This window comes from Zosterops lateralis (assembly GCF_965231275.1).
Source record: "Zosterops lateralis genome assembly, chromosome: 12".
Classification (NCBI taxonomy): domain Eukaryota; kingdom Metazoa; phylum Chordata; class Aves; order Passeriformes; family Zosteropidae; genus Zosterops; species Zosterops lateralis.
Window position 1 is genome coordinate 4,997,017 of NC_139772.1, and position 22,958 is coordinate 5,019,974.

At 42.5% G+C, this 22,958-nt stretch overlaps 2 protein-coding genes across 2 annotated transcripts; one reads left to right on the top strand and one right to left on the bottom strand.

The window, feature by feature from the left end:
- The first annotated feature begins 625 nt into the window (after positions 1-625).
- On the top strand, positions 626-7,584 carry GCSH (glycine cleavage system protein H). Its single transcript, XM_083870393.1, has 5 exons — positions 626-783; positions 4,080-4,159; positions 5,139-5,202; positions 6,775-6,906; positions 7,453-7,584. The coding sequence occupies exons 1-5, from the start codon at positions 651-653 to the stop codon at positions 7,548-7,550; spliced, it is 507 nt and encodes a 168-aa protein (XP_083726519.1). The 5' UTR covers positions 626-650; the 3' UTR covers positions 7,551-7,584.
- Positions 7,585-20,183: 12,599 nt separating this feature from the next.
- Positions 20,184-21,172, bottom strand: LOC310914416 (protein phosphatase 1 regulatory subunit 3E-like; the record flags this gene model as incomplete). The annotated part of the gene is made up of 1 exon (XM_083870545.1): positions 20,184-21,172. One exon carries the CDS (start codon positions 21,170-21,172, stop codon positions 20,222-20,224), a length of 951 nt encoding a protein of 316 aa, XP_083726671.1. The 3' UTR covers positions 20,184-20,221.
- Positions 21,173-22,958: the final 1,786 nt, after the last annotated feature.

Consider the following 22,958-nt stretch of genomic DNA (forward strand, 5'->3'; position numbering starts at 1 on the left):
AGGTTTGTGTTGGATATGGGTATTTGGGCACCGAACACGCTTCCCAGGGAATGGGCACAGCCTCAAACCTAAGAGAGCTCATGAAGCATTTGGACAATGCTCTCAGGCACATGTGGGATTATTGGGGTGTCTCTGCAGGGCCAGGAGCTGGACTCGATCCTTGAGGGTCCCTTCCAACTCAGCCTATTCCGCGATCCTGGGAAAACCCTGACTTCACCCCTAAAGCGCCGCCGGCGCGTTGCTCTGGAGTAACAGCAGCAATAGCTAAGAAATAGCGGTAACCCTAAGGCGAAACGTCCCACGTGCACTTGCTGTAGACTTGGCGCTGTATTTGTTTAATAAACACCCAGCGGCTGTGGCACTATTTGGTTAAATCCTCCTCGTCTCCGCTGAGGCGGCGCGGGGAACATGGCGGCTCCCTCAGGCCGCCCGGTGCCCGCTGTGCCCCCTGTGCTCTCTGCCCCCACTATCCCCGCTGTCCCCGCTGTCCCTGCCGTCCCCCCTGTCCCCGCTGTCCCCGCTGCCGGCGGGGCGCGGAGCCGAGCCCGATCCGCCCCTCAGGCCCCGCGTCCCCCCTCAGCCACCGCCAGCCCCGCCCCGCCGCCATCGCCGCCTCCCGCCGGCGCCGCCCTGGCCCGCCCCCGGCAAAGATGGCGTGGCGAGCGCTGCGGTGGGTCGGGCCGGTGCTGGCGCCGCGCTGCCCGCTCCTCCCGCTGCTGCCGCCGCCGTCGCCTCGGGGGCCCGCGGCCCGCAGGCTGGGCACCAGCTCGCTGCTGCTGTCCGGTGAGTGCTGGCCCGAGGGAGGGAGGGAGGTGTGCGGCGGGCGGGCGGGCGGGACGGCGGCCCGGGGTGCTGCGGGGAGCCGGCGGTGCCTCTCTAACCCGGGAGGGCGGGCAGGGTGGGCTGCGGGGGGGATCCCGCCAGCCGGGGCTGGGGGTGCGCGGAGCGGCCGGAGCGCGGGTCCCGCGGGTGGCAGCCGCCCTCTGTCGCTCTATCCCTCCCTCCTGCCCTGCCTCCCGCCGTGCCGTGTCCCCGCGGGCCCTCGGAAGGAGCTGCCGCAGCCGCCCGGAGCCCCCCGGAGCCGGCGGGGCCCTCAAGATGGCTGAACCCCCCGAGCCCCTCAGCTCTGCCCGGGAGCTGCCGGCGCTCCCGACCCCGCTCCCACAGAGCAGCTTCTCCTCCCTTGGCTGGCCAGAAACTTTTAACCTCATCTCCTAACCTAACACTGCGGTTTTGAGCGGCTCAGTCTCCCTCTCAGAAAGTCCCCTTCAGTCCCCCTCTGGTCCCAGAAGGAGGTTTCGCAGAGCGGGCCCGAGCGGGGAGCAGCACACCCAGTCTTGCCCAGAATAGCGGATCGCTTTTCCCGGGATTGCCGCTCGCAATCAGCTCAGTGTCGGCTCCAAGGAGCATCAGCAGCTCAGGAAAGGGGCAGGGGTGGGTGTCTGGCCGAGGGAGTGGTGTGGGCAGCCAGAGGGACCCGGCCAGGTTTGCAGGGCCTTGGGCTGCTCTGGGCTGCTCTGGGCTGCTCTGGCTCCGGCCCGGCCGGGGATGGGCTGGGGCAGCGGGGCTGGCTGTGTTTGCCTTTGGTGTAGTTAATTCTAAAAGCGTTTACTGCTGTCAAAGCTCTCTTTGAATGAAAGTTATCCACACAAGTCTGAAAAACACAATCTAGCAAACAGAATGTTTAAAAAGTAGGCGAGAAGAGGAGGAGAATATGCTGTAAAAGTAATGAGTGCCACTGAGAAAAGTTCATCCATTTCTTTCCAAACAATCTCGAAACCCACCTGTTTAATTGCCTTCTGCTGCAAGTGAAAGAAATAATATTTATATTGTTCATTACTTGCAAACTGAGTCAAGATCTAAGCTTTTTTCTACTGTTCTGGTCAGTGTACCCATTGTTTTTCTATACACATCACTTGAAGGAATAGCAAACAGTGCTTTTGTTTGAGGCAGAAAGGAAAAGTTTTGTATGCCTCTTTGGAGAGGTGAGTTCACTCTTCAGGTATATATGAAATATTTAATAGAGGCAGGTTACACTAAATGAAGGGCTGAGTTCAGAATGTGCTAGTTAAGCTGAAACCAAAGTCATGTTGGAATGAATGAAGTTGGAGTAAATTCAGTGTTCATTGACATTTCCTATTCCATTAGGTTGATTTATTTAATGAGCTGACCACATAAGCTCAAAGTTCAGATTTTGAGATTACTTATTAACTGTTTTTAATTTGACCTTTACTTTATTTGCAGTGTTTTTTGTTGCATTCTCAGAATTTTTTTAAATTTTTTTTTTGTCCTGCAAGGAAGTTACGTGCTCTTCCACCTGTTCAGGACGTTTCACTGCTGTATTCCAAACTGGTGTGAAAATCTTCTGGTTTTTTTATTAGCCCTGCTTTAGAAAGAGATTCTATACAATGTTATTATCCTGAATAAAAATGTACTGGTTGGCTTCTTTGTGCCATGTGTAGCATCACTAATGTTCAGCTTGGGTTTGAGATTTGTCAATTGTCATTCTCCACTCTTACGGTTCATTACTCATTTCCAATAGAATTCCCATGGGTTTAACATCTTGACCCAAAATGATTTGAGACATTTAAGACTCTGTTCATTGGAGTGTGTAGTGAGATTTTTTTGTAGTTACAAGTAGCGCTAGATGAAATTCTGTGGGTTTTTGACTGATAATTCATGGGAAAATACTTCATATTTACACTTTAGTCATGTTTGTTTGTGTATTGTACTTGCAAACCCACATGTGGTTCTACTGAGCTCTATAAAACTTGGGCCCAGCTCTAAGACAAACCATTTTATCTGAGACTTGCTGCTCTTGAACTTTCCAGACACAAGAGGATCACTGCAACTGAAGAAGCTTAAATTATTGACTGTCTGGAAAGATTTTAGCAGGTCTACAGTGAGCTCTTCTGTTTTCCTTCACATACAGTTTTAGGAAATATATCAGAGTTTGCAGAAGTGTAGTTTGTCTGGTGTTTGCCATAAAGAGTCCAGCCCATAGGATGAGCTTTAGAGGAGAATTTTGAAGTCAAAAGGAAGGTGCAGCTGTACTACTCTGGCACTAATCACTCAGGGAGCTGTTTCAGAAGTTTCCTTTTCCAGCTTCTGCAACATCCCTTGCCTGACTGGATGGGTGCTGCAAGTGGAAAATAAAAATAAATAATTTTTTTTTTTTTTTTTTTTTTTTTTTTTTTTTTTTTTTTTAAGTAGGAAGGTATCTACAAGGAAATTACATAGATGTGAGAAAACAGACATGGCAGGCTGAAAATTCTCTGAGTAAGAAAAGTCCCAGGAAAAATGTTAGCAATAAAAATGTTGCTTGTTTCAGTTACTTCTTTTGAAGTTTCTCCATATGACTTTATAAAAACAATTGCCTCTAATAAAGCTGTCTTGGATCTTCCAGATCTAAAATGTAAGGAGAATTGTAACCTTGCTGTGAAAAGACTTACCAAGGTTTTAACAGACTTATTTTAAAGTGATACAGAGTAACTACTGTGTTCTTCTCACAGTAACAATATTAACAGAGAGCAAATTCTACTAAGTAGCAGTCGCCTATATGACTTGCCTTGTTAATTTTTCCTGTATTAATTTGCCTTAATATTACAGAGAACTGTGCCAGCTTTGCACTTTGAATGAGGTGCTGTAATGCTGACAAGAGTTTCTAGAGTCAATAACACTGGCCTTCCTAGCCATAATAAAGTAGTTATCAGAAATAAACACTAAATATGTTTCAAAAGCCCCTGTGTTATCATAAAAATGTATAACTATGAATAAAATACACATCTAAGCTTTAGATTTGCACTTCTGTTTGATGCAGAGCTGCTCCTTTTGCTCCTGTACTTTATCAGTCTCCAGATGGTTGCAGAGGAACTGATAACACTCTGAGCAGGACACCCAGTGAGCCTCTGCCCTATCACTGTTCTGTGCTTCTGTAAATTGCATGTGCTGGTTAAAGTATTTTCCAAGAAAAATTAATAAACTCAGTGAAAAGCCTGGCAGTTTAAGCCTGCAAATGTGTTACTGTATTTGAGCAACGTGTCACTTCTTTCTGAAATGTGGAGTTTGTTTCCTTTTAGCCCGGAAATTCACAGACAAGCACGAATGGATATCTGTGGAAAATGGCATTGGAACAGTAGGAATCAGCGATTTTGCACAGGTATTGATTGTCCTCCCTTGCCCAGGTCTGCAATATTTATTCATGCCTGTCTGTTCTGTCCTTGCTCTTTGGACATTTACGGGGGTTTTATTGTTTTAATTGCATGTGCGACGCATTGATTTTTTTTTTTTTTGACCTGGGTCTATCACATTATTTGTGATATTTCTGCCACCTCAGCAGTCTGATAAGGTCTTAATGGCTTCAGATTGAGCCTGTGAAGAACTGAACTTGGTGAGAAACTTCAATGTTCAGGTCTAAGCCTGAGCAGTTTGTGGCTGTGTGAAGAGGACATTGTGTACGTTTTTAGGTCTAATTTCCTTTGAACACAAACATGGTGAAATCTCTCTGGCTGAAGAACAGTTGTGAACAGATATACAGCACGGCATATATTTCTTACTCTAGGACAGGAATTCCTTTGGATTTTTTGTTCTCGTGCGGGTACTTGATTTGGAATAGTCACAGGCAAATTCTGGGCTGTACGTGAAACTTAAAAAAGAATGGGACAGGCTATCAATAAATGGAATTAATGTTTCTAAGGACAAGCAGCATTTCTTTTAATCTCAGGTTTCTGTCAATAACTAATACTCTCTGTTTTTTAATGAGATAGAGTACATGTACTTTCAGGGAAGAGTTGAGCAAATTCTTATGGTGAAAAGGGTCCTAATTAAGTCAGTAAGGACAAAGTGTGTGCTAACAGCTCTCTGTAGCTGATGCTAAGACAATCAGCAGATGTTATTCCTCATTCTGCCAGAAGAAATCTGCATATAAACTGAGCCTGAGGGTTATTACCACTTATTAATGAATTTAATAAACATTAGTTTATTAATATTAAGTATTTGCTAAGAAGAAATGAAAAATATGCAGTCTGTAAAGAATGAGAACAATATTTAGAGACAGAATACTTCTATGCAGATTCTAGAGTTACTCTATTCTAGAGTTTTGTTAATTTATGCTCTGATGCTTTTGTTTTTCTTTTAAGGAAGCCTTAGGAGATGTTGTTTACTGTAGTCTTCCAGAAGTTGGGACAAAATTAAGTAAACACGGTAAGTTTCAGTTCTAATTGCTCTTGAGGTGATTATTCTACTCATCCTTACTCATCTACTATTCCTTTGCAAAGATAGATTTTCTGACATAATATGTATGGTTATTAATACCATTATAAAGCTTTTGGATGCAAAATGAATACAGGTATTTCTACAAGAAGCAGCTTTAATTTTAAATTCTCACTGTGCTTAGCAGCAGGAAATACTTGCTTTTAAAACTATGAAGAAATTTATTCAAAAACAAAGTATTTAAAATGTTTTTTGTAATAATTTTATCTACACTCTGTTTTTAAAATATTTGTGCTTTGATTTGGACTTTCAAGTGTTTATTTATAATTCTTCAGTTATGCACTTTGTGAGCTGCATGATGGGAAACTTCTAATTGGTATCAAGCTCTAAGTTTTCTACAAATATAGAGACTCAGTAATTTTGGAGTATTAAATGTAATCACAGGTTTTTTTGTTTTTTTTTTTTTTTTTTTCTTATAAGTGATGTACAAATTATTACATTCCTCATCATTCAATTATGTAACTTTGCCTGTTAAAGAAAGTGAACATTAACAGGTAGAAATGAAAAGCTCTTCCCTGTATTAATACGGAGAGCGGTCTTGGTAGTGTATGAAGAAAAGATTGTCAACATCTTCAGACAATTTTTAGAAAGGGAATAGGGGTTTATGAGGTAAAGCAGAAGGCCTTTCTTCTGCCACCCTTCCTAGAATAGGAATAGATCCCTATCAACCTGTTTCGGCCAAATCCATTACACTGAATGCAGACTGTTAGACAAAAGGTCTCTCTGTGTAGGATCTTAATTAACCAATTTGTAGTTTTGCTGTATTTGAAGGATTTTTATTTCCATTTAAGTTCTTCTCTTTTCTACCCATTCTGGCCTCAGTCTAATTCCAAACTTTCCCAGAACAAGTTGTTCTCAGATCCCTTGTGCTGGTGCCTATCTACTCCTGTGACAGCTCCCTGTTCCTTCAGCCTGTGGCTGAGAGCTGCTCTGGACTAGTGTTGCTCCAGGAACCATTTCCATAACTCCCCACAAAACAGGAAAAAAGGGAAGAGCTGCTGGATGCTTCCAGTGTGGTGCTTCTGAATACTAATGTGTGTTTTCCAGTGAGTGCAAATGTAACACTTGATAGTGTTTCTGAAGGAAAAATGGGATTGCTGAAATTGTGGCTGTGTTGATTTTGTAACCAAATTGCAAATAAAAAGGTTTAAATTGTAGATAAAAGGCATATTTAAGTCTCTTGCAGCAAGAGCTGGGTGTTGTTCCTTTTGAGTCAGTATCATGTGTGCTGTGGGGCTTTAGGCAAAGGATTAACAAAATGTAAGGAATTCCTGTCCCTTCTGTAGCAGCCAGCTAGCACCAATTCTCCAGAAATCAAGAGCATAAACATCAAATTTAATAATGCTGATCCTTTTCATAAAGTGGGTGACTTCAGTTCTGCTTTCTTGGTCAAGATGAAGACATTTCTTCACTGGTTGGGTCATCACCAGAATGTCTGACTGAACAAATGGAAGTGCTTTGTGTTTTCCCCTTAGAAACACTCAATCATATTCTCTGTTTCAGATGAGTTTGGGGCTTTGGAAAGTGTGAAAGCTGCTAGTGAACTCTACTCCCCTCTCTCAGGAGAAGTGACTGAGATTAATGCTGCCCTTGCAGATAATCCAGGACTTGTCAATAAATCCTGTTATCAAGATGGTAAGATGTCACTTTTATCTTTCAATAATGAATACTGTGTGGATTCTTGCTACTACAAATGGCTCTGCAATTCCTGTTCTTCAGTTTAATGGTGCGGAGACTTAAATGGAATATACTGAATATAGTTCAAGCCCAGTAAAATTTAACATAAAAGCATTATCACAGTGTCATCTTTGAACAGCTGTTTTAAAACATCTAATTTTCAGATACCCACTGTGGCTGAATTTAAATCTATTTGCCTTGACTGCATTTCTGGGTTTTGGATTTTGTAAGAGTCCACAATACTGAGAGGTCAGGCTCCCTTGTTCTTTCAGCCAGCAGTAAATTACACAACTGCTCTGACTCAAAAGGCCATTTCCTATGATGAGTTGGTTGGTTGTTCATTTTTTTAAATACTGAAATGTTGTTTTGCCTGCACAAAAACCTGGCTGATTCCCCAGTGATCCAAGGCTGGTTGTTCCTGCTGGGAGTGCTTTCCTAAGGCAGTAACATGAGTGAATTGTTCTTGTAGGATGTTACCAATTCTTTTTAATTTCCTCACTACAGGTTGGCTTATCAAGATGACTGTGGCAAACCCTGCTGAACTTGATGAACTGATGACCGAAGATGCCTATGAGAAATACATTAAATCCATTGAGGACTGAGCTGGAATAATGAAATAAATTCATATAAAATATCCTAGTGTAGTTTGTCATCAATTAAGGAAACACTGGATATCCAGTTTTGGCAACTTGAAAAATACTACTTAACATCACAAGACTATAAATAATTACAGTGATAACTGTGTTTCACATCTGTGTACCTGTGAGGGTTTTTTATTCTGTTGTCTGATTCATGCAACTGCAGATGTTATCTATAATATTTTGGGAAACAAAATTCACTTGCTAAAGTATGTAGTTCCATAGATTCATTTGACATCAAATTTAGTAACAATGGCCTTAATATGGCAATTTTGTTGTAGGCACATGACTGTTCTCATAACCTGGACTGCACTTTTCCCTGAAATACTTTTCTACTGCTCCCAAACCACTGAAAAGCAGTGTCTTCCTAACCTACTCATGTTCTTCTTCCTTAGGGTTGCAAAGATGATACCAAAAAAGGAGAAGCCATATCAGCTATCCCCTGTGTGATTTTTATTTCTTTACTACAGAACTCATTAATCCTTTTTTTTTTTTTTTTTTTTTTTTTAATCTGTGTAATCAAATAGTCCTGCCTGTGAGGCAGGAGGGATGGGGGCCCTGTCTGTTCTTTCCTAGTGTGCAGAGCTCCTGCAGTGGTTGTTTATCAAGGTTCTACAGTGGATTATTTAGGCTGTATTTTTGTCTAGTAAACACTACCTAAGTCACAAGTAATTAAGGAATTAATTTTACATCTGTTTCCTGGCAATTGTGGTGATTTCAGCAGAGCAGGTACTTGTGGAAATCCTGTGATCAGCAATAGTTTGACATTATCATGTATCCATGTGTGTCTGTATTTAAGATCAAGTAGCCAACTCTCTAATGACATCTCGGGACTGAACCCAAAACTTCCCCTTTGCAAACCAGGGAACTAAAGCAGCTGATTCCATTAGACTTAATATTTAATGAATCCACAAATGTGAACTCAAAGTTGATGTGATATCTAATGGTAAAGTGGAGTTTTGGACACCTGCACTTTAGGAAAACACAATAGTACAGCAGAGTTTTGGTCTAGAACTTTTCCCCACAATTTAAAAATGGTTATTAGCAGCTAAGCACAAAATGGGAACAAACCCCAGTGATTTAGGTTGATCTAAGAGGAAGCAGGGGGAATGCTTAGTTCATGTAGGATGACTAAAGCAAAATTCATATTCCTTTGAAAGTTCCTTCTTTCTAAAGGGATGTGAATCACAGACCTAAAGTTCATAAATACACTGCTGGTAATAGAAAAACCTTTCTAATGTATAAAAAGAGGGGGGTTTTTAATGATCTGAATGGATGTGAAAGTAATTGCTTTGGTGGTTTTTAGGTTTAAATCCTAGAAGCAAACTTTTGCTGCACAAGTCACACATCAAAGCCCTGCCAAGAGAGAATCCACTGTGTATTTAAGGTGGTTTCATCTTCTCCACAGGCATTAAACTGCAAAATGAGTAAGAGGGAAGAGGGAGTTTGACTGTTCCACGGGAGTTCTAACTTGGCAGTGGTTGATAAACAAAAGGCTCTTTTAAACCTAGTGTAAATGTTTTAAAAGCTCTCAGTACTTATGCATTATTCACAGCTCTATGTAGTATTTATTGTGACAACATTCAGGACTCAGACAGCTGGGAGCTTGGTCCTGGCCTCTTACAAACTCCCTGCCTCAGTTTGAGTCTTTTACCCCCTGTGCACTTGGGATAGGAAAGAGAAAGTTTGTTTCAAATACAGTAAGTGCAGGCAAACAGGCAAATCGAGGTAGGAATGCAGGAAAATGTTTCTATTTGATACTGTTTCTTTCTTCCCACGTGGCCAGAGAGTAACAGGCCCTTCACTCTTTGTCCTGTAGTACCTGACCCTTGTTGATCTCCCCGTAGAGGTTAGTCCAGAGCACTGTAACACATTTTTATACCATTTTCCCTTAAAATGTTTGTATTCTTTTATTTTGATCAATAAAATAGTAATTTCTGTAATGACCTAGGGAACCTGGGGAGCAATAAAAACTGGCAAACCTGATCTCTTCTCACACTGCCCATTTTAACTGTATCAGCAGTTTACATACATTGGTGTGGATAAAGGACAACTGTCTGGGAAAAGTACCTGAAACAGAATTTGACCTCTTTCATGGTGTACAGGTGGAAAAGTGATGTTCTCTTGCTTCAAGAGGAGGATCAAGAACATCTCTAGCCCTAATTCTTTTAAACTTTTATACAACTTCAAAGTGACTTATTCCTTTTAAAATGGGAACAATAGAACTTAGGTGCTTTTTTTTTAAAAAAAAAAATGTGTTTTATGCCAAGAGGTGTGGTGTTCTGCAGTTAAGGACAAATTATGTCTATTGGACCAAATATTTTTATACCTTTTTACAGTTCACTCAACTACCTGAATGATGCTGCCAAAAGAAAATGTTCTTCCTTGTTTGATGTTTGCTACCCAAGCAGAGCTCCAAGCATCTCATGACTTCACTAAGTTCAGCAGCAGCAGCAGGAGGCCTCAGGCAGCCCAGCAGGCACTGGTTGAAGCCAGACTGCAAGAGCAGGAATGCAGCACCTGCTGACGTGAATCCACAATGAATGTCTTTATCAACATCAAGAGATGGAGTGAATGTGCATTACCTTTGGTCCATGACAATTTTAAATGCTTTTGTATTAATTGTTGGGATAAAGTCAAACTTGCTCAACAGTGTGTGCTCCTACAGAAAATTAATAAAGGAGGTAATTTCTTACAAAAATAATTACTTTATCTGTGACTTCTTAAGTCTTATCTTGAGCTTAAGAGCTTAACAATTACAGGATAATTTATATACATTATAGATTCAATAGAGAGATTTAGTTTACAGCAAGTTATAATCTCACAACCAATAATTACACCTCTGTATCTCCTGGGGGTTAATTTATATCATCACCTTTCTTTGTGACAACACTTCCTCACTGTTCCACGACTACCAAACCCTTTATCCTCCCAATTATTTATCTGACTAATAGAAACTAAACCTGGAACTAAGTTTTCCAATCCATATTTTATTTTCCAAGATTTTTATCAACATCAGTCCCCAAAAGCTTGAATACCTTACATTTTGTCTGTTTTTCAGCCCATTGAGTGCTGCATCTCTCTGTGAATCTTGGGCTTGTAATGTATATAAATAGAAATCATGTAATTATTACTTTTTACTGGAGGGAGAGGAAAAAAAAATCAATGTTTAAAATGAAAAGAACTAAAATACATCAAAACACTTGGCAGTGTTTTGATGAGCATAAAGAAAGGGCAATGCCAGCTTTACTGCCATTAAATTAACAGTGAGACCATCTGTTAAGCAGCTCTGACTAGACATACAGCAAATCTCAATATCCAGTGCTTGCCTGGACTGGTGTCTGCAGACAAGGGATGTCCTGTGGCTAAGGATCCTCTTTCCTTTTCCTTCAGACTGATAGGTTGGGAATCTGAAATCTCCCCGCAGAAATGGTTCCCATCACTGGGTTTTAATCTGCCAAACTGACACAGAAAGGACACGACATCCATCCTCAGCCCAGCCGAGTGGATAAACTGAACTGCGGCAATCAATCAGCCCCTGGGCACACGAGGCTTTTCTGCTGTGACGTGGGGAGATCACACAGCAAAGAGGCAAAGGGAACTGCACCACCCGCCCTAAATATTCTGGAGTAGAGAAAGAAAACCTAAAAATATCTAAGAATTATTTAATAGACACAGATCACCAGTGGGGAAAAAAAAAAGCTTCAGGTCGCAAAGAGTGCTCTGACTGCAATGACTGCAATTAAAACTAGGAATTATCGCACAAATCCACCACACGGTGGCACTGGGAGCCTTGAAGCCGGGGCAGGAGCGCGGCCGCCCGGGCCATCAGCTCCCAGCGCTGCAGGTCAGAGCAGCTCCGGGGCCACGCACCGGCCCAGGGCAGCTGCCAGAGCATAAAAAAAAAAAAAAAAAAAAAAAAAAAAAAAAAAAAAAAAAAAAAAAAATGAAGACACCCTGCTCCATTGAAAAGGTTTAACACACACAAACACATCTCTCGCAGCGCTGCATGTAACAAAGAAATTAACTTCTACCTCGTTTTATTGTGCCCATTGTCATGAGACTGAGCTGCTGGAAAACAGCCCCCCTGGGGACGCTATTTCCAGGGAACAGCCCCTCGTCCCTGTAAGGCGATATTAAACCACTCTCCAGCAACGCCCAGTCATCGCAAATTACCACCAAGATGTGCTGCAGATGGCACAGACAAATTTTGAGACCAGCTTAGGCGTGACCTTGATGTCATTTTCTCCTCTCTCCCCACGCTGCTTGAGACAGTCTAAGAAGAGCCCTTGGCAGGAGAATTGGCTCTGTGGTATCTGGATTGCTTTGAGTTTACCCCACAATATTGATGTCTCTCCCTCTTCCTGACAAAGCATAATTCGGTCACTTCAGACCTGATCTCTTTTAATGCAGTACATCCTTTGCTATTAGGCTGTTTTATTGGTCATTTGGTTATAGTGTTCAATTATTAATGCTGTTGAATGTATTTTGCTTAGAGAAGCGTTTAAATGCAGGTACAGCACTTGTACCTTTCTCTGACTGTGAAAGTCAATCAAAGAGGATGAGTCTGCACTTTTCAGGACACAAGGTAACTTCTGCTTTCTGCCATCACCTGCCTCCCTCCTTTACTGCATGGGCCTGGATCAAGAGAAAATGAAATAATTGAGTGTTCCTGGCAACTCCTGGCTGTCCTGAGAATCCCTCACTTGTGCACAACTGGTGAGGCAAAGCCAGTGATAAACCTGGTGTAATATCACTGTGGCACAGCTCTTTTTTCCTGCAGTGTATCACCCTCATCCACAATGATATTATTATTATTATCATTACTAGTACTACAACTGTCTGAATATTTCACTTATTTTAACTCTTGTTATTAATAAGACTATCTACAACATGTAATTTTGATTAATCATCAGAAAAATTACCATAGTCATATACTGTACCACGGAAGAGTGAAAAAAAGGAAAAATTAATCCAAGAACAATGTAAAACTAATCTTCATTATAATCTTCACTCAGAACTGTAATCTCATTACTTCAGGACTATTCAAGTATAACAGCAGTTTTAAATTCAAAGCATATTCCTTACCAAAAAGAAATCTAAATTACACTCTGTGATTCTAATGTTTATGTAAAGGTACCTTAAGAAAACACTTCTGGATTCTGTCATTTATGTGGGATAAGAGTTCATTTTTACTTGAACAGAAAGATTAGATGGATGTTAAATCATAAACCATTCCCTCTGGGAAAAAAAAAAAAAAAAAGGAAAGAAATCTAGGGCTAATATTAATTACTGCACCCTTCCAAAGAAACACATGTACACAAAAAATATTATTAATGAGACAGCTAGGCAGATCTCTCTGAAAGAGGATAGAAAAGTAAGTTGTACCAATTATATGAGAACAAACACAGAACATTTTTTCTCCTCGTGGCTATATATGACTTTTATCTGTATTATAAAAAAGGCTTTAAGAGTGTTAGTTAAAGGAAAGCTGAAACCTGTTCTTTGCATTGCAAGAGAAGATGCTGAGTACACTGAAAGATTGAATAGCAGCACACTGTAACAATTCAAGAAACAAGTATTTTGAAGTAGGCAATGAACAGAGAAAGAATATTTGGAAGAGTGCTTGGGACCATTCAGCTGATACTGGGACAGTGTCATCTCTGCAGTTCAGGCCCTTCCTCAACCACAGCCCCTAAAATGATGCTATTGAAATGGTGCTATTGAAACAAGACAATAAAAACAGCCACGTATATTTACATCCCATCCCATGCCCCCAGCAGAACTCCTCCTGCAGCTTCCACAGAGGACACCCACTGGAGACACTCTCAGGACAGGCTGGCTGGGAAATGTGCCCCAAATCTCAGCTATTTGTCTCAGATTTGCAGGTACATCCCAACAAGCACGGTGGAGGTTTTGGAATATCATTACTTCAGATCCTCAACAAAAAAACACATCTTGGTTTGTTGGTTTAAGGAAAAAAAGTTGATAGTCACCACATGCTCATGATTTGTCTCATTAATCTTTAATGGCAGCTAGAAGCTACAGGTTTATAAATACTCCTTTTTCATAATTGTGACAAGCAGTGACTAGATGCAGTTTTGGTGGAAAATTTTCTGAAATACTGTAAGGCTAGGTAAATTACAAGGCATTATTAGAAAATGTTGATTTTGACTTTTGGTGATATTACATTAACTTTTACAAACATTAGAAACAAACAGTATTTGGTGAAATATAAACACTGCAGAAGACACTACAACCAAAAGTAATTTACTAGTCAAGTACAGAGTTAAGCAACATTTTTTTTTTTCAGAATGAAGTCACAGTAAATCAAAGAAACAGTAAGAAAACCTGCATGTTGAAGAACATTCTCTTCAATAGACAGAACCTCTATTTGTGTAACACTGCAAGGGAGGAGTTGGGTTTCTTCAAACCTCTCCAAGAACAGCAATTCTGTCACAGCAAATTTCCTGCAGTGCAACCTGGATTCATGTCCAGATGTTGGCAGGTTTTGCACCCAGGGTGCCCCCCCCAGGAAGGAGGCACAGGAGGTACACAAACATTTATTATGCCACAGTTTAGAAACTTGACACAGGAGTAATCCAAGCCAATTTTAGTTTGACTACTTTCAATCAGCTGTAAAAACACACTTATTAGCTCTTTGTGTTTAAAAGTGTAGCATGAATTGGCTTCTTTGTTTTAAGATACAGAAATACAAAAATTTTAAAACTCACAACAGTAACACAACTTTTGTCCTAGAAGGTGATAAGTGTAACGTGTGAGACTTGATTATGCAATATTAGGAAATATTGTCTTCTTGTTGTTATTCAGAGGAGTTTCTATTGATTTAGTGAAGTCAGGTTGGACAAAAAAGAGCCTAAAGTTGTAACACCATTTAAGACACACAGTTTCCTTAATGACACTTTAAACAGAATATTCTATACATAACACACTGATACATGAACTACACCAATCAATTTAACCCCTATAAAAACAGGTGCACCATAGAATTGCATAGAAAGAAATCCCTGGCATTAATAGCTTGCACTGGAGACTAGGACTTTCTCCCTGCCTTTCTAGATCAAAGCACATATGTTTTTTTAAAAAGCACATCTCACACTTGACATTATTCTTGGCTATATTCTTTGGAATCACTAGTGCATATGTAATTTCAAGCAATTTTTATACTTCATGCTACTGTTCAATATCTAAAAAATTAAAATTGCAAGGAAAAAGTTTCCCCGCCTTCCCCTCCAAAAAGCTAATGTAAAATAATCTTCCTATGTAGCATAAAAATAAAATCAAATCTTTCCTCCACAACAGAGGCTTCAAGCAAAGCCAGAGTGATTAATGAAGAGGATATTCACATGAGATGGGGAAACCCAGGGTCAACAATCCTTTCTGTGAGGGTATTTTAAAACAGTATTTGTAAGTTGGATAAAGAAAACCTCCAAGCAATAGCCAATGGTTTTATAGCTCAGTATCCACTTTGCTCATGGAAAACCTACATTCAAGCCCATATACAGATGTAAGGAAATATTCTTATCACTTCTTTATTTTAGGGCAATTCTCTCCTATCAGCTGAACCTGAGAAAATCATCACTGTTTCCCTGAACATGTTTAATTTTGAAATACACCACTGTCTTCCATTTTAAACAAAACACTGATCAGCTCTACATAAGGCCAGTGGGCTTTGTTTTACAGCAATATTGACTATATTTACTTCTTGCCTTGAACTATTTTGCTATGTTGGAAAATCCTTCATTTCAGTGCTCAAAAACATTTCCATTCCATTAAGTAATCCTTCCATTTACTCCAAGCATGTGCACCTGGAGCACCTACAGGAAACAATTACTGAGGATTTGCCAAAAAGCCATGTAGAATAGCTGGAAGGTAAAAGTAATTTACTTCAGATATTCCTTGCACTGAGCACTTTTGTTTCATGATATAAACCCTGCAGGCAGATTAAATCCATCAAAAAAATTTAACAATATGCATTATGCAGCATCAAATAAGTAACAGTAAAAGTTGCAAAGGCCAGGTCTCCACGAGCAGATTTCATAGAAAACTAGAACTTCTGGCTTCAGATAGAATATATATTTAGAATATTTGTGCAAGAGGTGAATATGTACAACAAATATATTCTGTTATATTAACTCTAGTCACAATTGGTTTCTTTTTTACTTAGCTACATAAATGGAGAGGTGTACCAGGAGACATATTTCTGACTGACATTTCTTCCACTGTAATAGAGGAAAATATTATCAAATCCTTCTGGCTGCTATAGATACACGATTTCTGGCACAGCTAAAAATGTGTCAGGAATTAGGATTATTATATTTCTGTAAAAATTTCATTTTAATGACAAGTTCACTATTGGACTTATGGTGGGAGAGCTAAGGAACACGTGAGCTTTATTTCTAGGAAATGCTGAAAGGCACATACAAATTTTAATATATGATATGTTGAAAAAATCAGATTCTGAGTATTTCTGCAGGTTACTTTCCATTAAAATTAGCAGCTGTTTGCCTGTTGGCATTATGGAAAAACACCTCACATATCTGTAAAGGGATGATGCTCATGCATGAACAGACATTTGTTCATTCAAGTGATACATTTGCCCCTCACATCTGCTGAAGCAAATGAGTGTGCACTTACTCTGTTGTTTACTGAGACACTGAGGCACACACATTCACATCAAAAAGTTACTTGTAAATGGTAAAAAGGGAAAAAAATTAATTTACCTGAAATCATGTACATTTAGTGAAAATAAGTGCACTGCCTTCTGATTTTATGCTAATAAATAATATGTTTAGCTAGCTGAAATTCCATTTACAGTCACTTAATAGTTCTAATTTGTTTTAGGATTTCTAATAATTAGGGTAAATCTCCAAAATATTGCCACAGAAGGCATAGAATGACATGCAAAACCCCTCCCAGTTCCAGTGTGAAGCAGCAAACATCCATGTGTATCAGACAGACAGTACAACTCCCTTTGCTGTATAAATGAGCATTATAGTGCACGTAAAACAGCATGGCACATTTCATAAAGCTACAACTTTGCACCATAAATGACAGACACATTTTTACACCTACAGAGACATAAGCAATGAATAATTCACTTACAAGTGAAGTACATGACCTAAGGATTATTGCCTTGCCTAAACCATTTTGGTATCACTTGGAAAGGGAGGTGGCATGGATCCCATTCTTGCATAGAAAACTATTTTTTCCAGAAACAGACTGGCTGGAAAAGTTTCAAATATTTAACTTTGCTTGTGAAATTTTTTTTCTGGAACAATATTCTTTAGAAATACAACTTAAAAAAGATGTTTTGCTCAAGCTCCCAATAAAGTAATTGGTGTCCTGCCAACCTGATCCCCTTCAACACAGGTTTTTCTCCTCAAAGTCATTGTTTATGTATTATACAAATATTATTTGACATTCCTATTTCATCTCCACTTATCACTATGCTTCTAGCAAGTATTACAGTGTTATAGATGGGCTCAGACTGAAATCTAATGAATTGAAAACTACTTGAATGCTGCCAGTGGAAAAAGCCATCCCCAGCCATTGAACTGAGCGTGTGTTTGGAAATGTGAATAAACCTTTCCTGGAAATAAATTCACATGGCAGAAGTGCAAATCTGTAATCAAAGTAGTGCAGCTTTGGCATATGCTACTGATAATTTCTAAGAAAACACCTCAATCTCCTCCTACAGACTTCATCAATAGCATTCTCTGGTCAAAGCTGGCTGGGTGCAGCCTCCCCTCTCCAGGCATTACAATAGAGCTGGTCTTGAAATCTTCTACAAGACCACAACTGTTACTGCACCTGCACGTGTCTCATCAATAATCTCTCATCATGCCCATAAAGTCATTCACAAAATTTAGGTTGAGGTTAGGATTAACTGCTTGAAAGCTTAGGAGACAGTTTTGCAAAACACTCTCCTGATGTGCTATGACTTCAAAAGGTTCAATATTCAGATTTGAGTTTGGCCAAGGTGGCCATAAATAAAAGAACAATAATATCTGAACAGTTTTATAAAGCCATAGCCCAATTCTGCCTGCAAAGATCCAACCAAGAACAACAGTAAGTTCACCTAAGTCATGATCAAAAATAAAGTGAAATGAAACAACCTCCTTGGGCACCTGATGCAGGTACACCCCCTTAGGTAATCCAAATTGTAAGTGTTTAAGCCACAGGTGCTAGAAGATTTAAAAAAAAAAAAAAAATAGAGACTTTTAGAGGAATTTTAGAGACCTACATATACTGCATAAATCAAACGACAATGAAAACTGCCAATCACTGGAAAATAATTTTGGAGTTCTAGAATTGCTCAGTGTTAAAAGTGTTTATTAGCACTGTCCATGGTTTTTAAAGCCATGGAAACAATAAATAGGAAATCCTGTTAAAACTTCATAACCAAGGTTACAGCATCAGATTATCTAAAATGCATAGAAATTACTTTTTCATCCAAGCATTTTCATTAGTCCACATCACTGCTGTTGGTTCACTCTGTCAGTTAGAAAGGCCAAGCTTTGGAAAGCTACAACACATAAATAAATGATGGTTTGCTGTATTTCTATCTGATTTCAAAGTGCTTTCAAATGGAGACAAGTCCTTTTCCTTCTCTCCAGTATTAAGGCTCTTATAAAATGTAAAGTTCAACTAGAAGACACTTGGGCTTGCTTTATCAAATACACCACTTAATGTGTTTTAATCATTAACATTTCAAGACCCTAGCTGTGCAACTGTAGCTTTATAAATGTGTTCTAGTAACTTACAGGATTACTGTATTACAAGATGGGGACATTAATACACTAAAATGTGAAATACTCAGTAGATGCTGACAGTGTATTTCTGTTAAGTTTGGTTTCATTAAAAGCACAGGGATTAGAACACTGAGTGGGAAATTAAACCCAAGCTACCAATAGTACAGAAAGCAGCCTTGCTATTACTTCCATTAAATCTGAACCAGTAATCTACAGAAATAAATTAAATATTCTTTTCCCATTGAGTTTCCAGACACCTTTTTTCCCCCAGAATTTATAAGTTTAATTATTCCAACTGAATCAGACCCTCAGGAGACAAAACTGCTCTCAACTCTCACCAGATCAAAAGGTTCTGTGAGAACTCATTATTCCAGACATTCCTCAAGATGCTTGGGACACTTAATCCTTCCAAGAAACAAAAATGCAGTTAAAAAATTGCATTTCATCCTGAAACAACCTACAGAAAAGCCAAAACCTAAAGGCCTGATCTTACAGCCCCTTTCACATCCAGAAAATCACACTGACATGGTTTTTGCCACTCTCAGAAGGGATATTTGCAGAGGCCCCTCTCCAGCAAACACATACATGCCTCAATCCTGGAAAATTAGCACCCAGATTTGGCACCAGTGCAACAACCTGTGTGCAGCTGAACTCCTGAAAATGCATGTTTAAAAAGGAAAATGTTTTGTTTAGTTCTAATGTAATCTAAAACACACCTTTGTAGGCAGAAGTCAGCATGCTGTGTCATTTTGATTGATACACTTTTATATGGCAAGGCAGAACTTTCTTTGATTTGTCTGATTAAACCTCACCACTTCTGTGAAATCCATCACTTACTGAAATGATTACGAAGAGTTTGGAGCAGGAAATTCAGAAAGCAGGCTCCTGCACTGATACTGTTTAATTGAACTGTTAACAGGAATAAAAACGAAGGTGTTGCTCATGATGCAGGCTGGAATTACAGATTCAACACTTGCCGTCTCTCATTCCTTTGGTGCAATTCCACGACCTTCCTGCTGACCTGAACACAAGCAGCTCTGTGGGACCAACCCTACTGAAACAAACACCAGACCCTGACAAAATTTTCCATCAACGTTCCACACGAATTCTAAACCAAAGCACTTTCTTTTGAAAATCTCTCAGTGAGCTGCATTTCAAATAGGATGTGACACTGTTTTTATTTCTTTCTAACTATTATAGAATACCCAAAATAGGGTTCAAAAGTTAAAAAAAAAAAAAAAAAAAAAATTAAATCTTTGCTTGAAATCGAACACTTTCACTGCATAATGAAACACAGTTATGCCTTGGGGCATCCGCACTTTTGTGTTTTTGGGTTCAAAACTGATCTGTCCCTTAGCCTGCCCTTTTTTGGGTTCAAAACCGATCTGTCCCTTGGCCTGCCCTGTGAGGCCCTTGACCCGCGGGACAATTAACGCGAGGGGTCAGGGAGGCGGCGGGGGCGGATCCGGGCTGTGCCTGAGCAGGATTAGGCAGACAGGACGGAGGGATGCCCTGGGCAGTGTAACCTGCTGAGTGACAGCAGCAGCTCAGCCTGACCTCGGGGCCGGGGAGGACGAGCACTCCTCACCTGCGGGTCCCGGTCCTGCCCGGCAAATCCTCACACCCCGGCCCCGGCTTTGGGGGAAACCACAGCACTCGGGGCTCTGAGGGGAACCCCCGCCCGGCCTCCCCGTGCCCACACCCCGTGAGCGCCCGGGAGGCGAGCCAGGGTTCCCCCCGGCCCCGCCGGTGACACAGACAACACAAACTACCCCTCTGTAAACAGAACTGGGGAAAACTCCGGGCGGCTCCGGGGGGGAGGAGCCCCCCGACCCCTGGCGGGCTCCGCGCTGCCCCGTGTCAGATGAAGTGGATCCAGGCGGAGCTGTCGGGGTCCTGGGGGGGCCCCACTGCGGGGGGGACGCGCTGCCGGGCCCGCAGCCGGTAGTTCTTGCCCTCGTTGTTGTCCCAGTACTCGGCGCCGGCCACGCGGTAGCGCAGGGCGAACTCCAGCGCGGTGTCGGCGGCGCGCAGGGGCAGCAGGAAGGCGAAGCGGTCGGTGATGCCGTCGGCCGGCCCGGGCGGCTGGTAGGTGGCCGCGGCCTCGTTGCAGCTGGCCCAGCCATCGAGCGTGTAGCGCACCGACACCGCCTTCTCGTAGGCGAGGTTGAGGACGCGCACGGCCCCGCGCAGCCCCGCCGGCTCTGCCCGCACCCACTCCAGCCTCACCTTGTGCTGCCGCACCCGCTCCGCGAAGCCGGGGCCGGCTCCGGGCTGCGGGGGGAACAGCGGCTCCAGCAGCGGCGGCGGCGGCCCGAACGGCACCGGCTCCAGCTCGCCCAGCGCCGGGGGTTTCCTGGTCTTGAGGAGGTCGGCGGGGCGCGGCGTGGGCGGCGCGGGCAGCGGCACCCGCGGCAGGTCGGCCTGGCAGAAGAGGTGCACGGAGGTGAGCTCCAGCCCCAGCGAGTCGGCGAAGCGCACGGTCTTGCGGCGCGCCGGGCTCTGCTGCAGCGCGGGGCGCAGGCTGCGGTCGCCGGGCGTGGGCAGAGACTTGGCGCGGCGGCGCTGCGTGGGGCTGGGGGGCACGGCGGGCAGCGTGGGCTCCCGCCCGCGGCTCTGCGGAGCCTTCTCGCCCGCCGCCGCTTCCCGCACCACGGGCGTGGGCGCGGCGTCGCCGTCGGGGCTGCAGCCCGCCCTGCACTGCTCGGCCAGGCTGCCATAGAGGCAGGCGCTGCAGCTGAAGTTGCGCGGCAGGTAGAGCCGGGGCGGCGGCCCGGGCACGGAGCTGTGCAGCGAGCCCGCCTTATCCATGGGGTGCTGCCGGCAGCGGCTGGAGCGGCACCCGGGGCTCCTCCTCTGGGATGGCGAGGCGGTTTCAGCGCCCGGTCCGCGGGCTCTGTCTCTCGCCCGGGCGCAGCGGGATGATGCCCTCGGCGCTGTCCAGGCGGCGGGCGGCCCCGGGGGATGCCGGCGGGGGCATGTGTGCGGGGGCGGCGGCGGGAGCGCGGCGCTCCGGCCGCTGGTGACGTGCGGCGGTCAGGCAGCGACACCCGCCCCGAGCCATCCTGCCTTCCCCATGGCCCCCACCCGCCCCAGGCACTGCCCGGAGTGCGCCCCGCGGCTCCCCCTTCCCGCTCCGCCCGGTACCGCCGCCCCTCTCCTCCTCCTCCTCCTCCTCCTCGCTCTGTTCTGGGTCTTTCCTCGAGGATCTCATCCAAAAGGAGGAGGCGGCAGGGATTCCCCAGTGGAAGCATTAAAATTCATAGCGGCGCTCTCGCTCGTCCGATCCCGTTACAGAAATAGCTGCCAGAGGAAGAGGCAAAGCCGGGCTCGGGAAGATTACACGGGCCGATAAGAAACAGCTGGCTTGCAAGTTGGATCTCACAGTGTACATTCAAAGGGAAAAAAAAAAAAAAAAAATCCAGCTGATCTGCTGTAATGCGTTTACAGTGCATCTGCCCAATAAAATACACCTGCCGCGGTCCTGCCAAGCGTCCCCATCGGGGTAAAAGGAGCTCCGGCCGAAACAGGGGCGGGGGGGAAATTGTGTGAAACATAAACCGCGCTGCCTCTTGTCAGAAGAGCGTTTGAAAATTGCTGAGCAATATTCAAATAAATGGCAGTTTAATGATGGACTCTGGCGCAGCCGGTTCAAGGAGCTCAACCACCACTTCAGTAAGCCGCTTCATTCCAGACTTTCCGTAATCTGGGACTCGTTTTTAATTAGTAAATGGCATTAAAAACAATGATCCTGCCATCCTGCCGGAGCCTGAGCCTGAACTGTGTTGACATGTGATTCTGATTTAGCTTCTGAGCAGGAGCTTTTTACACCTCTAGCATTTTATCTGCAGCACTTGGTGTTCCTTTGACAGTCTAGGCAGTGGAAATGCGGCTGATAAGATTAAGAATAGGACAAGTAAACCTGATAAGGACTAAGAGTTAAAAAAAAAAAAAAAAAAAAGCCACCAGAACACAGAGAAAAGTTACCCACTGACTCATATTAGAAACAATCAGCTTTAATTACTTTACTAATAAGTATGAAAATAATTCCTAGATTATTGCTGCAGGCTTCCAAATCTTTTTAATGACAGATGATTCATAAGTAGGGAAAATGATGCCCATCGGTATCAAATTTGACACCGACGGGCATAGTTTTTATAATATAATTTTTATAATGAAAATTCTTATAATATTTTATAATAAAACATAACAAATTATGTTTAATTGTGCCACTGTCTCACATTTGCAGCCCGATTACAGGTTTTGAAAAATCAAATAGTAATAACATAAATAAGTACATCTGAATTCATTATCTCAGAATCTTAAAATTGTCTCACTTGTCCTTTAATGCACACCATGGGAAAGATTTTTTTAGGTCTCTTTCCTGTGTCTCCCTCACAGAAATGAGTATTTCAGTAAAACAACACAAACTCATGTTTGGTTTTCATCTACTCATGTTAATATGGGGGAGAACAAGAACAGACTCAAGTAATTGTTCAAACAGGTTTTAAGGCTACATCCTTTTGAATTATTTTTTCCATAATTTCTCTCTGTCATAATGAACATTTTCTAATGAACTGACACTTGTTTTTGCTGA

Bases quoted from the DNA above. Each gene is read 5' to 3' on its own strand.
- GCSH (XM_083870393.1), top strand. From the start codon at position 651: ATGGCGTGGCGAGCGCTGCGGTGGGTCGGGCCGGTGCTGGCGCCGCGC. The intron at 784-4,079 runs GTGAGTGCTGGC...GTTTCCTTTTAG, and splicing joins CAGCTCGCTGCTGCTGTCCG to CCCGGAAATTCACAGACAAG. The intron at 6,907-7,452 runs GTAAGATGTCAC...TCCTCACTACAG, and splicing joins TAAATCCTGTTATCAAGATG to GTTGGCTTATCAAGATGACT.